The sequence below is a fragment of the Malaclemys terrapin genome, chromosome 1 (genome assembly GCF_027887155.1).
Source record: "Malaclemys terrapin pileata isolate rMalTer1 chromosome 1, rMalTer1.hap1, whole genome shotgun sequence".
Taxonomy (NCBI): domain Eukaryota; kingdom Metazoa; phylum Chordata; order Testudines; family Emydidae; genus Malaclemys; species Malaclemys terrapin.
This window is the reverse complement of record NC_071505.1, coordinates 273,247,703-273,265,613: the sequence shown is the minus strand read 5'-3', so window position 1 is coordinate 273,265,613 and position 17,911 is coordinate 273,247,703. Positions and strand designations below refer to the sequence as shown.

Sequence of the window (17,911 nt, the reverse complement as noted above, 5' to 3'; positions counted from 1 at the left end):
GTTATCTGCCACACCCAGGTCAATGAGGGCCTAGGGAATGTCCTGAGATTCGCAATTTAGCTGTGACTTGTAGGTGTGCTGCTGGTCGACAGGAGCCAGTGCATGTCCCTGTCAGGACCTCAGTTGGGATTTCAAGGGGATACTCTGCCAGGATATCCAGGCCAGCCCCCTTCACTGGGCTCATTTCCCAGATTCCTTTGGACTGGGTCCCTGTAGGGTAATTGGAGAACTCACGGCCTGGCTCCCCACAGTAGTAACACAAGTTTAAGGCATCGCCAGTGCTTTCTCTCTTTGGGGTGAGTTGCTGGTGAGTTAGGTCTATCTGCATTAGTTCAACAGGTCAGGGGGAATCCAATAGCAGGGAGCACGGTCATGGTGCCCCTCTTCTTTCTTCCCAGTGTTCATGTAGATGATTGTCAATACAGATGACGAGCTCTATGAAGGCGTCCAGACCCACTGGGGTCTTGACTCAGGCCAGTTTGTCCTTAACCTCGTCCCACAGGCCCTATTAAAACTGATATAACTGGGTCGCCTCTTTCCATTCTGTGTCTGATACGAGATGGTGGAAGTAAGCTACATAGGCAATGGCTGGGTCCAATCCTTGTGAGAGTTTTTGCAGGGCAGCCTCAGTAGAGCAGGTGCAGATAGGGTAATCAAAGATGCTTGACATTATTTGTTGGAAGGCATCCCAGTTAGACAAAACCAGACTGTTGATTTCCAACAGGGGAAAGACCCAGTCCAACACTTCCCCTGTCAGCAGGCTGTCTACCAGGCCTACTTTGGCATGGTCAGAAATGTGCACCTATGGTTGAGAACAAGAGGCGGCACTGAGTCATGAAACCTTGGAATTTGGAGCAGCTCTCATCAAAACGCTTGGGCAGACGGGCAGTGCATCCCTGGTTGGGGAAGAGCGCAACCAGATGAGCCTGGAGTATAGCATTTTCTGCATGGAGTTGATGGACTTGATCTTGCAGTGCCTGTTTCTCAGTGGCCAGCTGCATGATCTGCACCTGGATGGCTCAGTTATCTGCCAGGAGCTGGATCACTCACTTGTGCATTACAGATCCCCCTTCTGGTACAGGGAGCTACACTGGGTCCATCCTTTGTTGGGCCCACTTGGAAAAATCTGAGCAACCAGAGCGTAGACAGTCAGGTCTAGTGGTCAGAGATGAGGGTCAAAACCGAAGACAGCATCAGGTACCAAGCCAAAGGTCAGAGATGGAGACAGAGTCAGATGCCAGGCCAGCAGTCAGAGCCAGAGATAGTATCAGGGGTAAGGCAGAGGAGCAGAGGCCTGGAGTAGGGCAGGATAGGAGGACAGGAACCATGAGTAGGTGGAGAAGAAGGAACCAGGAGCAGGCAAGAATGCAGAGTTCAGGAGTCAGGTAAGCAGGAGGGTCTGTAGTAGCAGCCAGCCAAGGATTCCTCTAATTGCTCAGACAACTTCCTGGTTTATATAGCACTCCTCATCCAGTCCTGGGGCTGGATGTCTTCCCCAATCAGGAGCTTGTGGGGGAGGGGGGGAGCTTCTGCGAGCTCACCTGTCACTGGACCCTTCCCTAGTTACACAGGTGAGCTGCTGGGTGGCAGTTGTGGCCTGAGTGCTGCCTGGGGAACTCTATGGACCTGGATTTGAGGCTTGTGAGCCCTCATACCAACGCTGCTGTATAGGACATGCTCAGAGTCAGCAGGAGGCATAGCTAGAGCGTCCTGGTGATTCCTCAGGTGTCAATGCAATTTACAGCAGTCCTGAGGCAGTTACAAGTTATACCACAGAACAAACTGGCCCCTGGCAGGTCCAAGGTCAGAGAGGCTAGAAAGCTCCAACACACCTGAGCTCTTCAGTTATGTATTTCCATAGGCGGTGCATGACTCTTGCATTTGGAGAGGCTGGGCATGAGCACTGGAAGCTCCCTAGAAGTGTGTGTGGGAGGGCACCAGTGCCTGGACCAAGGCTCTGCCCTCACTCAGCCTCCTCCCCTTGAGGCCCTGCCCATGCTCCACCTCCGCTCTGACCTGAAGCTCCGCTCCCACTCCACCCCCACCCCTGAGGCCCCCCTCTAACCTCTTCTCTCCACCCCCTTCCCTGAGGCTACCCACCCACCCACCACTCACTCCTTTCCTTCCCCTTCTGCCTTAAGGGTGAGCAACAGAGGGGAAGGGGCAGAGAGGAGCGAGTGGTGGGCAGGGGGGCCTCAGGGGGCAGAGACGCAGCACAGGTGGGGGCACGGTGGAAGAGGCCGAGAGGGAGCAGGGCCTTGGGGCGGAGTGCAGGCATGACCACAGTCTGGGTGCCAGTGGCCCCCCCACTTCTTGGGAGCTTCCAGTGGTGGCAGTGCAAAGGGAGCTGCATCTTGCATTTCTTGCCCTATTTGAGGAGGCTTAGTCTCCCCATGCCTTATACCTGCTGCCCATGTGTATTTCCTAATATCTTGGTATTTGTTCTGTGATTCAGGTAATAGGTACACTGGATACTTATGGTGAAAAAGGAGACATTGGTCCTCCAGGTTTTCCAGGATTAAAAGGTGAACAAGGTGAAAAAGGTATGCATTTTTATTATGTTTTTGTTTTCATATATGCTCTTCAATTCTTTTTAAAGGAGAATATTATTGAATTACTTGAATGCTTTAATGGAGCTATATGATAATGAAATGCCCTGATTTTGTCACTGAATTGTTGAGTTATTATATTCTGCTTACGTATATTTCCTATGTAATTTTGACTGGATATGGTATGATGCCCTTTGCTGTACGGTGTGTTTCACATTTTGTTGTAGTTTTGCTGTTCCCTATGTAAAGGATTAGAGCTGGGCAAAATTTTTCAGACAAATAGTTTATTGCAGTTTCAGTAGAACCAAACTATTTGTGAATTATCACAAATTTACAGAATAGTTTTTGGACAGAAAAATGTTTTTCTTTCACAAGAGGTGGTCGTTGTGCTCCCCTTATAACGTTTAGCTCAGTGATTAGGGTATCCTAACCACCAGGCTGTTGCCTATTCTGGGGTGGGTCTCTCTCCAACTCTCCTGGTGAAGTTGTTCCAATTTGTATAAATAGTTAAATTGTCACCGGAGACTTGAAGAAGGTGGGTGGCCTGATGACCAGCCTATAGCGGCAGTCTCACTCTCTTGTTTTGGCCCAATTTGTGAATCTTATACAAAGTGGAACAGCTTCAACCAGAGAGATGGAGAGAGATCCAGCGCAGAATAGCTCATAACCCAGTGGTTAGGGCACTCACCTGGAAAGAGGGAGACCTGGGTTGAAATCCATGCTCCTTTCAGGTTAACAGGGGATTCAAACCCAGGTCTCCCCATCCCAGGTGAATTCCATAACCACTGAGCTAAATGTTATTAGGTGGGCAACTCTGGCTCCTCCTCCCGCCATTTTATGAATCTACACCAGGGCTCTCAAATTCGCAGCCCACCATAGGTGGCGACTCCGCCAGCAGCCAAGCTCCCTCCTCCCCCCCACCTCCACAGTGGGCCGTGTCCCTGCTCCTCTGCCTACCTCCCAGTGCTCCAGCTGCCAAACAGCTGTTTGGCAGCGCATAGGACTTTCCAGGAGGGAGGGGGGAGGAGTGGGGATGCCACGTGCTCAGGGGAGGAGGCGGAGAAAAGGGGGGGCGGGGATTTGGGGAAGGGGTTGGAATAGGGTCAGGGAGGAGGCGAAGTTTGGGCGGGGACTTTGGGGAAGGGGTGGCAAGAGGCGAGGTGGGGCAGAGCTGTGGCGGGGCCGCATGTTTGAGACCCCTGTGATAGACTGTTAGTTAGGGGCACCACGCACAATTCCCCATTGTCCAGAGGTCTCTCTGTTAGGGGTACTGGGCACCGGGGTTCCCCCCATCACCTAGGGGTCTCTCTGTTAGGGGTGCTGGGCACCCAGAGGTCCATCTCCTCCCATTGCCCGAGGGCTCTCTGTTGGGACACTGGGCAGTGTCTGTGATGAAGTGGAAATTTTCTGTAACATTTTTATAATTCCTAGGCGAGCCTCAGTTTCCCTCTCGACTTTGGGCTGTGACCAGGGGGATGGAAAGGGTTACGCAGTGCAGGAAATGGTGGGCCACAAGAAATGGCCCGCGGGCCGCGTGTTTGAGACCCTTGGTGTAGATCATCATCGGTGTTACTGACCACATAAGGAATAGTTACAGGTGTTTATATTTTATTAAAACCCCTTTTCGCATTACAGTTTTAAAAAAGTTAATACATTGACTTTTAATAGCATACTACATTACTCTTCATTTATTTCATTTTTTACTATACTTTTGTATCGTTGTATGAAAAGGCCAATGTACTAGTCCTCATGTGGCCCTCGTGGTGATTTGAGTTTGAGATCCCTGATCTAGACCTTTAACAATGTCTGGAAACAACATTTCCTGAGGAACAAGATTTGAAACACACTTTTTCAGTTAACCAAAAGTTTTTGGAATTTTCAGGTTCAGTTCAATCTGAATCAATTTTTTTCCCCCAATATTTTGAAGCTAGAGAAGCTAGAGAACTGAAAAAAATCAGATATTCCTTCAGCTCTGTCCAGGATACCTTCTTCCACCTTAGATTAGGCTGCAATTTGGTACTTGGTAAAGTGACCACAGAAAGAACAAAAGGCCTGATTCTCCTCGGTGAGACACCAGTTTTATGTTGGTCATACTCCACTGACCATGGCATATAAATGTACATTGAGTTATAGCAGCAGGAAAGCAGGATAACAGAAAAGAGACTCAGGCACATAATTTCCTTAAATAGCCACAATCAGTAATTACATTTTCAATCTTAAAGGGTACGTAAGTAACTTATAAAGCTGGTCAGAAAATGATGGGGAAAACTGAGCATTTTTTCCATTTTTTTGGAAGAAATTTCAAAACTTTTGAAACTTTCCAGCTAGCAGGTATTCCTTGCATATCTTGAGTTCTCACTGACTTTAACAGGAGTTTGGGGCACAAAGAATGCTGTGTCAGGTATTTAGCAAAATGTTACTATTTTATGTATAATCTAAGAATTTCAGTTGAAGATCTGCTTTGTTTTGAATAAATATAATTAACTGCCAGTAACAATAGTAGGAATTACATGGAATGTTTCAGTGATAGACTAGTCCCTGTCCTGTGGTGTTGTTTCAGGGTCTGATCCTCCTAGTTCCAGTGGATACAGGAACAGGGTCTTTCTGACAAATTTCTGTCTTGCAGACTTCCACAGATGTCAGTCTCAGATTATTTTTTACTGAAATTTTTAGATTAAATCATCTGAGTTTTGATTCTAGGTATTATTTTACTCTCCAGTGTTATAAGGTGGTGGTGGATATTTGCATAATAAATGCTATGAGATCATTACCGTTGACATTATCTATTTCATTAGCATTCATCCCATAATAAAAAGCACCTTTGTTTTTAGGTTTACCAGGTGTACCAGGATACCCAGGTCCTCCAGGTATGAGCATATGACTGTTGTTTTTATTCACTCTTTAAAAAAAACTTCTTCTGGGGTCAGTCTTGAAGGGTGCTGAGCACCTGCCACTATCAGTCACTCCCTCCAGAGTGGGCATACGCTGCCCTCTTGGGGGATCTAATCATCCCCTCAAGATCTTTGTATGGATTGTCCCTCCTCATGTATGGAAGGAGGATGTCAGCTACCTCTGTGGCACAATCCCTGCTTTCTATGGAGAACGTTGAGGCTGTATTAATTTTGCATGGGGTCCTCTCTGTGCTGGGAAACTTCTCTTAAAATGGAAGTGGGATGGGAACAACCAGACAGAAGAAGCCCGGAAAATGTAGCTCCCTTGGAGCCGTGCATGTCCATGGACCAGAGGTGAGGGCAGGAAGTCCTAGTGCTGGATTCTGGGGGTGCCACCCCAGCTGACTGCTCAGAGTGTTTGTCTTCTTCTCTTATGAGTTTTCAGGGGAAAGGGTAACGCATCCTGGAATTTGTCCCTTTGTTTTTTATTGAGTATTGAATTTAGGGGAATTATCATCGTGTTGACACTCATTATAGCTGGGTGGAAAATGTCAAACACAAATTGAAATTAGTGAAAAAATTCTGAGGACTCCTGTCATAAACATACAGTTAAGGGTTAATTCCTCTTTTACCTCTAAAGAGTTAAAAAGCTCACATAACCTAGCTGACACCTGACCAAAAGGACCAATAAGGGGACAAGATACTTTCAAATCATGGTGGGAGGAAAGTCTTTGTCTGTTGTTGTGTGTGTGCTTTTGCCGGAGACAGATCAAGGAAACAAACCATCCAGCTCCTATAGAGTTAGTGAATATTTAGCGAGGAAATGCGTTAATTTACTTTTATTTTGGCTTGTGTTTTCCCTTGTTTTCCCTTGTTTAAGAAGGAGGGTATTCTTGGTTTTCTTTTTGTAACTTTAAAGTTTTGCCCAGAGGGAAACCCTCTGTGTTTTGAATCTGATTGCCTGTGAGATTATCTTTCATTCTAATCTTACAGAGGTACCCCTTTCACCTTTTTTTTCCTTTAATTAAAATTCTTCTTTTAAGAACCTGACTGATTTTTCATTGCTTTAAGATCCAAGGGTTTGGGTCTGTGTTCACCAGGACTAATTGGTGAGGATATATCCTCAAGCCTTCCCAGGAAGGAGGGTGTAGGGACATGGGGGATTATTCTCAAGCCTGCCCAGGAAAAGGGGTGTAAGGGCTTGGGAGATATTGGGGAAGGCAGAGCTCCGAGTGGCTCTCCGTAAATGTGTGTTTAAATCACTTGGTGGTGGCAGCGTTACCTTTTAACCTAAGCTGGTAGAAATAAGCTTAGGGGGTCTTTCATGCGGGTCCCCACGTCTGTACCCTAAAGTTCAGAGTGGGGAGGGAACCCTGACAACTCCAAAGCAAGGTCAATAAATATATCTATATTTGCCCTCACAGGCCATGGCCTTGACTCCTGAGTTTTAAAAAGCAAACAAACCATTTAAATCTCCAGGACAAACCTTATACCTGCTTCAGGTCTGCCAGTGATACCAGTGCTATGCGGCTGTCACGGGCTGGCATTATCGGTATTGACAGTGAACTAAGTATTCAAGCTTGGGTGAAGCAGTCTCATATTATTGCCAGGAAAGTTTTCAAAGTTTAAGCGGGAGGATAATGCATGTGGCAGGCTATAAAACCCCCTAAAGAACTGTGTGTGACAAGATAAAAAGAACAATGACTTTTAGTTAGTCATTGCTACAGAGTAGACTTAAATGAAGTGTGGGCTTGTGTGAATTTTCAAGTCTTATTTTTTAATGTAGTAAAAGGAACAAAATGTTTTAAAAATCAGTTCTAATGATTAATGAATAATGATGGATCTTAAAAAAATAACTGATGAAGATTTTGAAAACTAGAGTGAACAGTATTAATTGCTAAAAGATCTTAAGTAGTCCCCTCTACCTATTAAATGATGCTCTTTACTTGTTGTCACTACGCTCACTAACAGTTATTAACTTAACACTTCACTTCCCACTTATCCCCATTAATATTTTTTGTTTCAAGTGCTCCTGAAATCAAGATAAGAGAGGGGCTGTTGTGAAGGTCACAAGTATAAATTGGTTAAAAAATGAGAAGTTCATGGAGATAAGAATGAGACAAGTTGATGGAAGATTGGTCTATAAATGGCTATTTGTCAAGCTGGTCAGTGAAGCAACCCCATGCTGTGGGGGTCCCTAAGCGTCTGACTGCCAGAAGCTTTGACTGGACAACAGGGAATGGATCACTCAATACATTATCCTGTTCTGTTAATTCCCTCTGAAGCATTTGGCACTGACTACTGTTAGAAGACAGGACATTGCACTAGATGGGCCACTGGTCTGACTCAGTATGGCCACTCTTATGTTCTAGATCTATTCCTTGGAGATTCTTGCGAAGGCTATCCATATTTGGAGTATGGTAGTGGTAAAATGACTCCCTGCATGCTTCATTTTCACACCATCTTCTAAGGTCACACATCTATAGGATAGACTTCAGATTTGAAAAATAGTGCTAATATATGGGACTAGTATTTAAATTTAATATAAATCTTCAAGAATCAAAATGCAGTCCCTTGTGTTATACTGGGTTTTGCCCCTTAATCTTAGGAATTTATTGCTGGTGCATCTGTTGATGGTTTTACTTTTTATTTGTATTTGCTTTCATGTGTGTTTTACTTTGTTCTAAATAAGGTTTACCTAGCCCAGGGATCACAGGTCCACCTGGCTTCCCTGGTGAGAGAGGTGAAAAGGGTGACCAAGGTCCTCCAGGACGCTCTCTGCCTGGATCAACTGGAAGGGATGGTTTGCCAGGGCCTCAAGGTTTTCCAGGTCCTCCAGGACCTCCAGGCATATCAAGTAAGTGAAAAATTTATTTCAATATGCAGCCGAAACAGTGTTAAAGTTTTGTATATTCAAAAAGAACAAGGACAACACGGATATGTCAGGAAAGTGGAGGCCATGATCAGAATCAGTGTGAAAAGAAATGCTCCCTGAATATGGAAAGAGAGAAACATATGTGACTTTGTTAATGCAAAAAAATGAGGAACTGTGTAATAATTAAACAAATCACTTACCTGGCTCAAGACACAGATCTTTTTCTGGCTAAATAGCTGCTACTTTTGACTTCTTTCAAAAATGTATCTGATTACATGATCCCACACCTGGCATAAATAGTTGTACATGCAGATCCATCCCTTGGTACTGTGAATCAGGGTGCCGCACTTTGGGGAGCCCTGTGCTTTGGGGGGCCCCCTGCTTTGATAAAATCTTGAGGAGGTGGGCGGGATGGTGAGGTGAATGAGGAGGCAAGTGGCAAGTAGGCAGGCGGTGGGGGGCCCAAGGAGGAGCTCCCCTACCAGAACCTTCCCCTCTTCCCAGTGCCTCCTGCCCGCTGGTGGGCCTCACTGATCAGCGCCTACTGCCTGCTGTGGATCAGATGTTTTGCAGTGTCAGGAGGAGCTGGGGGGGAAGGTGGATGGGGGAGGAGCGAGGGCGCAGTGTGCCTCTGTTTTGACGTGCTAACTTTCACATATTTATGTACTGACAATAAAATAATTTTTAAAATTAAGACAAAAAAATACTTGCATTGTTTTGCATGCACATTGTATTTGATAATGAGAAAATAGGGTTCTAATCCTATGATTCTTTACTCATGTGATGTAAGTGAAAGTAGCATGTGATAATGACTACAGAATCAGGCCCAACGTTTATAAATTAGAAGTTATTTCCTTTTTACATAGTAGTTTTTATTGTGAAAATGGCATTATTTAAGGAGTCTAGAGCATGGGATGGGTACTTATTTTATAAATCTAAATGAACAGCTGATGAAGAAGCAAAATGCTTTATGGGTGTTTTATAATTAAACATGTTTCCCATTCTGTAATGGTTCTGTAAGGAACCAAAAAGGTTCCTTTTATTCCATACATTTTTGCAAGTACAATACTTGCAATGGCTCATCCTAGGTGTTTACCTATAACTTAGTGTAAATGGCCTTTTAACATAATAATGTTGGGGAATGAGAACCTTTCTCATGTTTGCAGTGTTGTTGTAGCCATGTTGGTCCTAGGATATTAGAGAGACAAAGTGGGTGAGGCAATATCTTTTATTGGCAATATCTTGTATCTTTTTTATCTTTCTGTGGGTTAAAGAACTCTTCTTCAGGTTGTGGTTGATTCTGTTTTACTGACTAACAAATTTTCACCTCATGTTTAAATTTCTCAGGCCAGATCCTCAGCTGGTGTTAACTGGTGTAGCACCAATGCCTTCAATAGAGCTATGTCAATTTACACCATCTGAGGACCTGGCTTTTCCTTTATTTTTAAGTGACTAGGAAGTATTTGACTAGACAGATTGTAATATACATTTGCACTTAATTATGGATAGTACTTTCCAGTCAACATAAAATAAGTAGTAGATAATTACAAATAAGCAAGGATATATTTCAGTGTTAATTGCTACCTAGGGACACATTAATAGTTCATTAAACAAACATTAGAGAGACTTAGACATTTCCATTTTCTCTCTCCTAATTTTCTGCTTTATAATTCCTCCCATATGCTTTCAGTTAGCTCTAGGCCATCTGTGCCTTCAAATAGTGTTTATAGACAAATTTGTTCAACATGAAATGTTAATATTGAATTATATCACTTGTTTGTAGCATTCCCTGTAGTCTTTATTTGGATTTTAAATTACAACATTTTAATTGTTTGAGCTGGGCCTGATTTTTTTTTGTTTGTTTAGTTTTTTGTTACTGAAGAATGACAATGCAGAGATAACAGAATCTTTTTACTAGCCTTTATCACTTGGATAAAGAATAAAAATTGAAGATTAAAAATGATACAATTCAAATTCATTTGTTTTATTATTTACGCCTTTAAAATTAAACACTAACATGTTATTGCACCGTAGCTAAAATGTAATCAGTGACATAAAGACAGTAGTATTTTGTCCGCAATTCTTCAGCAGACTTGAAAAGAGATGTACATATCAATTATTACTAAATTATTGTGGTAGAGAGAAACTTTTTAAAATAGTGTGGGGAGGAGATTTTGCAACTGAGGATTCCCTAATGATAAAATCCTATAGATCAGGGGTCGGCAACCTTTGGCACGTGGCTCACCAGGGTAGGCACCCTGGCGGGTCGGGCCACTTTGTTTACCTGCCGTGTCCTCAGGTTCGGCCGATCGTGGCTCCCACTGTCCGCAGTTCGCCGCTCCAGGCCAATGGGGGTTGCGGGAAGCAGCGTGGGCCGAGGGACGTGCTGGCTGCGCCTTCTTGCAGCCCCCATTGGCCTGGAGCGGCAAACCACGGCCAGTGGGAGCCGTGATCTGCCGAACCCGCGGACGCAGCAGGTAAACAAAGCGGCCCGGCCCGCCAGGGAGCAGCGTGCCAAAGGTGGCCGACTCCTGCTATACATTTTAATAGAAAATAATAACCTTTCTATACTTGTGGGGATTTTTTCAATCTTCTACAGAAATTGAGGACAATATCCTTGCTATAGAATTCCAGATGGCTTAATAAGCTATAGCTAGGAATGTCGTTCTCTATGAAATTCCTAAACCAACAAAGCTTAGTTTAAAAAAACAATTAAGGTTGCTTAGTGATAATATATTTCCTTATGGCATTATTACAAAACTCAAACACTTATAAACAAGAAAATCAATAGTTAAAAACACTATAAATATTATACTGCCCACATAATAAAAAAAAGTTTGATCAAGAGTAAAGTAATGTATAGTTCATTACCGTAAAACCTTAATGCTGACCAAAAAAAATCACTCCACCTCATTTTACCAGTTTTCACAAAATATATGCATAACACAAAACTGATTTTTACTTGCTGGGTTTGTTTTGTGTGTTTGTTGTAATATGTTGTGTGATGGGATCCCCCTGGGGTGCTATCTGGAAGTGGGGTAGCACTGAGTTCTCTGACTTACCAGCCTGGGCTCCCTCTCAGCACTGTGCTGCTGTGACAAGCTGTGGAGTGCTTCCAGTCCTACACTCCCACCAGCATTCACATAGGCAGGGACACACCCAGCTGCAGTTGCATGCAGGCTGTGGTCAGCCACTGCATGAACCAACAATAGAAAGACTACAGCCAAAATAACCCCCAGCTTCCCTGCCTAGGACCCCAGAGCTGTACCATCCTGCCCGGTCGAAACTGCGACCTGTATGAATTTATTACCCAGTTCGCCTCTCCCTCAATGTGGAGAGGAATATGCATAATATGCTTGCGTTAACCAAGCTGAGATTTTCCCCAGACACTTCAGTCAGAGCTCACTGGTTTAGATTAAAACATAAAACAAGTTTACTAACTATAGAAAATAGATTTTAAGATATTATAAGTGATAGCAAACAGATCAAAGCAGATTATCTAGCACAGGGGTTGGCAACCTTTCAGAAGTGGTGTGGCAAGTCTTCATTTATTCACTCTAATTTAAGGTTTTGCGTGCTGGCAATACATTTTAACATTTTTAGAAGGTCTCTTTCTATAAGTCTATAAACTATTGTTGTATGTAAAGTAAACAAGTTTTTTAAAATGTTTAAGAAGCTTCATTTAAAATTAAATTAAAATGCAGATCTTATCAGTTTAGTGCAGTGGTCCTTAACCTGGGGTGCACGCACCCCCTGGGGCAGGGCCGGTGCAAGGATATTTTGCGCCCTAGACAAAACTTCCACCTTGCGCCGCCCCCCCCCTCCGCACATCAGTTCATTGAGGGGCAAATCCTAAGAGCTTGTTTAGACCCCAGAGGTCAGCCTGCCCAGGGGCCAGCCGTGCCCAGGGGCTGCTCCCCAGACCAGGTTCCCCCCTCCCCGCCCCCTGAACTCCCCTGGAGGGTGCACAGCCCCCCCGCGACCCCTCCCCATCCCACCCCGGTGGCCCCCGCCCCGAGTCCACTCACTGGCTTTGCCGGGCTTGGGCCGCTGCAGCAGCGCTCGGCAGGGAGGAGCCGCCTTCCGGAGACATGGGAGAGCCAGAGTGTCCCGCTTGTGGCAGCAACAAGCCCCAGCCATGGAGGAGCCGGCGCAGTGCAGGGGGGCATCAGCCCTGCAAAGGCAGCAGCGCCGCTAGCGGGGAGCAGCCACCCCCCACCCTTCCTGCCCAGGCTGCGGCCTGGCGCCCCCCCCCCCGGGAGCTCCTGCAGGCTGCAGTGGATGTTTGCGGGCGCCAGCCCCCATGCGCCCCCCCCCGGCTTCTCCCTCGCCTAGGGTTACCATATTTCAACAATCAAAAAAGAGAGGAGAACCCTGCCCTAGCCGCGCCCCCATCCGCTCCCTCCCAGTTCCCACCCTGACTGCCCCCGTCGGAACCCCCAACCTCCCCCCCGCTCCTTGTCCCCTGACTGCCCCTTCCTGGGATCCCTGCCCCTAACTGCCCCCCAGAACCCCACCCCCTACCTAAGCCTCCCTGTTCCTTGTCCCATGACTGTCCCCTACCTGTCCCCTGACTGCCCCAACCCTTATCCACACCCCCCCCCCAGACAGACCCCCGGGATTCCCACGCCCCATCCAACCACTCCCCACCCCTTGACAGAACCCTCAGAACTCCCGACCCATTCAACCCTCCCCCTCCTCCCTGACTGCCCCCCGGGACTCCCCTTACCATGCCCATGCCGGTCAGACACTGGCTCCACGTGGAGGCAAAACACGCTGCTGGGCTGCCGCGTGCACAGCCTCTCCCCCGCAGAGTGCTGGGGAGGGGGGGGTCACACTCCCGGGAGCCGCAGAACACGAGCGTGGTGAGGGAGGTGCCGGGGGGTGCGTCTGCCGCCGGTTTGGGGTCCCGGCCGCCAGCCCCACTCAGCCTCCTGGGGTTCCGTTCACTCAGCTGGCAGCGGGCTGAGCGGGGCCGGCGGCCGGGACCCCAGCTGGCAGCCGTGTGCCAGGCAAAATCAGCTCGTGTGCCACCTTTGGCACGCGTGCCATAGGTTGCCAACCCCTGATCTAGCAAATAAAACCACAAACAAAGCCTAAAATACTAGATAGATCAGATATGACTTAGCAATGTCTCACCTGGCTGATGATACAAGCAATTCACCAGGTTTCCATACACAGGCTAGAAATCCTTTTAGCCTGGAACCAGCATTTCCCCCAGTCTAGTCTTTTTTACCTCAGGTGTTTCCAGTAGTTTTCTTGTGTGGAGAGTGAGGCCCCTTGATGATGTTACACCTCACCTTATATAACTTTCACACATGGCGGGAACCCTTTGTTTCAAAGTCAGTTCCCAGCCCAGTTTGTGGGAAAATACAGGTACGCAAAATGGAGATCAGTGTCATGTGGTCTGGTCACATGCCCCTGCATGCCCTGCTGAGTCATACTTATAGGCTTTCTGGAGCAGTCTCAGGAAGGCTCACCAGGTGGGAGATAAGCTTCTCCTAAGGCCTAGTGTTTTCCCTAATGGCCCATTACCCTTAATAGGCCCTTCCCCACCCAGCTATCTAGACTGGAGGCATCTTGCCTAATGGGTGTTGCCCAGGTATAACTACATTTGAAATACGGATACAGTCAATATTCATAACTTAAGATACAAAAACGATACATGCATACAAATAGGATAATCATATTCAGCAAATCATAACTTTTCCAATGACACCTTACATGATCCATCTTGTACAAAATAAATCATAATTGTGCCATAATCATACCATAATATTACTAGGATGAATATGGGGTGTAGTGTCATATGTTGCTTGCAAAACTGCACAAAAAGATTTCTGCTAGAGCCTTCAGCCAAAATGATGTCAAATTATATTGATTCAGGACCTTTGCAATAAAACCCAACCTAGGGAGCATTATTTTTTGTGTTCAGACTTGAGGTTCTGGTGAACCTTTTCACTTGTTTTCTTACTCCCGACCCTAAAACATCTGCTTTCTTCAAATATATATAGTATGTGAGTTTTCAGGGAGATTTAATGACATGAAAAATTTGGAAGGTTATTAACAAGCTGCTTTTGATCTAGAAAGATCCAAAGAAACCTAAGACAAAAATGAAGATTTCAAATCAGTGTAATTTTAAAATGTAACCATAACTAAAATCTGCTTAGTGAACTTTTTTCAGACTTTTCAGAATATCCTCCTTGGCCTCCAGTGTAAAAATATGTTCTATTTTGAATGACGTATTATCAGTTTTCAAAGCCTGGGTTTTTAAATGGAAGTTATTTGCAACCTTAATATGGAGAGACTGCCACTTGTCCATAATTCCATAGGTTTTTAGAGTAACATCTATAGAACTTGATTACATATCTATACACCCCTATTGATTTTATCCCTTAATATCCATAATAGCTGAACTGGACAATTAAATATGTGAACTTGCTTCTCTTTGTGGTCACAATCAACCTGTAGCTACTTCACCATTGCTCATAATAATCCATGGAGAAGTGACACTGACTTGAACTGTAGTATTATGAAAGATTGTAGTTGGAGAATAATGTTCTTTATTATTTTACTCCAATTGCAGATGGAATCACGGAATGTCAGCCTGGAGAACCTGGTGATCGAGGTCTTCCTGGACCTCAAGGACAACCTGGATTCTTAGGAGAGAGAGGAGATAAAGGTAAAATTGTTTAAAGAGCGCCTTGCATTCATTTGGACCATTCAATGGGCCTGATTCTCCACTATCTTCTCACTTGTGTAGTCATTAAGGCTTTGATTCTGCAAAGTGTTGAGCACCCTAGTCCTGATCCAGAGAAGAGCCGGCTTAACTTTGACCATGTGAGTTTCCCAGGATAGAGGCCTGAATGAAAGAGAGGACGGTGGTGTTGAATTAAGTTCCATGACGCTGACTTCAGTTTGTAATTCAGATCCTCCGCTCTACCTTATAGTGGTAAAGGATGGGAGGATTTCAGTGGAAAGATAAGTTCAGCTTTACTTGTTCAAGCGGATGATAAGATGTAGAGGGATGTCAGAGAGAGAGGCTGAGATGCAGAAGTGGATGGAAAGAGCCAGATCAGGAATGGAAAATGGATTTGTGATCTATTGATATAAAGATGGTAATAGAAGCATTTAGTAATAATAAAAAAGAATTAGACAAAGCCCAGAGATAGACCCAGGAATTTACATCCAAATTGCATAGTAATGATTTGTGAAACTCGGTAAGACTTGACATAGCATGTTCTTTATGTTAATAAAATCTTTGGTAGTTTTCTTAGGCTCCAACTACGACTTAATTAACAAGATAGGAACATCTGCAGGCAGGATGTGAATAAGCAAGCATTGGAGAAGAGGCCACATGTAATGATTACAGATTTACGAACTCATTAGGGAAACACCCTATGGTAGTCATCTAAGCTTCTCTTGTAGATGACATAGTCAAGATGATAATAGATGATAATAGACAAGAGTTAGGAAGCAATTATAGAATTATTAAAATAAAAATGAGTTTGTATGAAAAATACAAAATATAAAATTTGCAGTGACCAGGGCCTAGATTCAGAGAGGTACTTAAGCACTGTGATGCTCAGCATTGCGACACCTAATTTTTAGGTTCCTATTCAATCACAGGAACAATGCTGCGATCCACAAAGCCCAATTTATTTGCCTGGGCTCCTATGCAATGAATGGGAAGAGTTAGGAGCCTTAGAATGGGATCCACAAAAGCATTTATGCTAGATGGGGAACTGCCTGAGCTCACCAACGGGAGATGCCAACAAGATGGGTGTTTGCTAAGCCTCCCCCTTCTCACTGAAATAGATGCATGAGTCCAGGCTTCAGGGAGGGACCTAGCATTTCTAACTATTCTCAGCTGTGAGGCCTTCCTTGAAGGTAGGTGCCTATGGTGTTTTTTTGTTTGTTTGTTTTTTTAAAGATGCCAGGCAGATGGGGGACGGGCCTCCCTTGTAACTTTTAGCTCAGTTAGGGTCCTCACCTGGGAATGTCTGAAACCTCTGGCTTAAATCCCCCTTCACCTCATGAGGAGAAGGGATTTGAAGAGGGATCTGCCACCTCTCTGGTAAAGGCATTCACCTTTGGGCTGTGTGGCACTGCCTCAGTCTCTCTTGTTGAAGCAGTTCCATTGTGGATAAATAATTAGAGTCATTTGAATAGGGGGGAGCAGATCCTGGGTCTCCTACATTCTGGGCGAGTGCTCTAACCACCAGGCTATAGAGTCATTCTCATGCTTGTGCATGAGCTTTCTCACCCTGCCCCCCGCATCAGGCCCAACTTGCAAGTTAGGCAGATGTACACCTGTCTTCCCCAGTTCGTAAAATCACTCTGGGGCTTAGGCAGGAGATAAGCGCTTGGAAACCTAGAGGCAGGCAGCAGTGTGTATGCCCAGAGGCAGAAACAGGCACCAAGGGAACTTTTTACTGCAAAACCTGAGGCGCTGGGTGAGTTTAGGCACCTACTAGATTCAGCCGGAATTTTGTGAATTGTAGTGGATGCTAAAAGTGGGACTTAGGCACCTAAACCCAGACTTAGTTGCCTAAATACCTTTGTGAATCTAGGCCAATATGTATTTTAATGTTAGGAAAATACTAAAAGATCCTAAAGGGAATCCGGAGATTGTCAAATTCTGCACTGATTCACATGTAACTTATTGAAATTGATAGCGTTACACAGGCTGTTAAATCAGCACAGAGTTTGGTTGACCAAAGGCCTGATCTGCAAGGTGCTGAGCTTCTCCTGCTTTCCCCCCAGGATTGAGAGAACTTAAACCTTGCAGGATCCAGTCCTGAGTCATGAAACAGAAGTTAATTCTTTCATTATATTAGGGAGGAATCACAGTATATTGCGAAAGTTGTAGAGCTTTTCATGTGCTTCATTTTTGGAAAGCCAAGAGGCTGAACTCAAATCAGTTTCTTTAAAGAACAAACAAAAATTCCACTTAAAAATACTCTAACAGAAGTATCCTTTTACTGGTGAGTCAGACTCACACAGTATAGCACGAACAGCCAATCAAATTCAGGCTGAGCTCACCTACGGGCAGGGCTGGCTCTACGATTTTTGCCGCCCAAAGCAATACCAATTTTGGCCGCCCCCCCCCCCCGGTTCTTTAATTACCTGACCCCCGGCCCCGCCTCAACTCCGCCCCTTCCCCAAATCCCCAGCCCTGCCTCCTCCCCCCAGGCTCTCAAGCCTAGGAGGGAGGGAGGGGGAGAAGCGGCGCCCGCGCCGCGGCCACTCGGAGTCTCCCCCCCATCCCAGGTTTGAGAGCCTGGGAGGGAGGGGGAGACTCTGAGTGGCCACGACGCGGGCGCCACTTCTCCCCCTCCCTCCCAGGCTCGCAAGTTTGGGAGGGAGGGGGAGCAGCGGCGCGCGAAACGGCCACTCGGGATCTCCCCCGACCTCCCAGGTTTGAGAGCCTGGGAGGGAGGGGGAGACCCCAAGCCGCCGCGGCGCGCAAATCAGCTGTTTAGGGCCATGCCGCCCCTAAAAATGTGCGGCCCCAAGCACCAGCTTGTTTTGCTGGTGCCTAGAGCCGGCCCTGCCTATGGGCAGGCTTTTTGGCCAAACCCTCTGTAGTGCTG

General features: G+C 45.7%; 1 protein-coding gene across 1 annotated transcript in view; it reads left to right on the top strand.

Moving 5' to 3' along the window:
* Positions 1-17,911, top strand: part of COL4A1 (collagen type IV alpha 1 chain) — a 216,773-nt gene that overhangs the window by 141,325 nt on the left and 57,537 nt on the right. The window contains exons 19-22 of the mRNA XM_054013205.1: positions 2,456-2,543; positions 5,381-5,416; positions 8,133-8,297; positions 14,902-14,997. Coding sequence (XP_053869180.1) covers positions 2,456-2,543; positions 5,381-5,416; positions 8,133-8,297; positions 14,902-14,997 — 385 coding nt within the window. The remainder of the gene's footprint in view (positions 1-2,455; positions 2,544-5,380; positions 5,417-8,132; positions 8,298-14,901; positions 14,998-17,911) is intronic.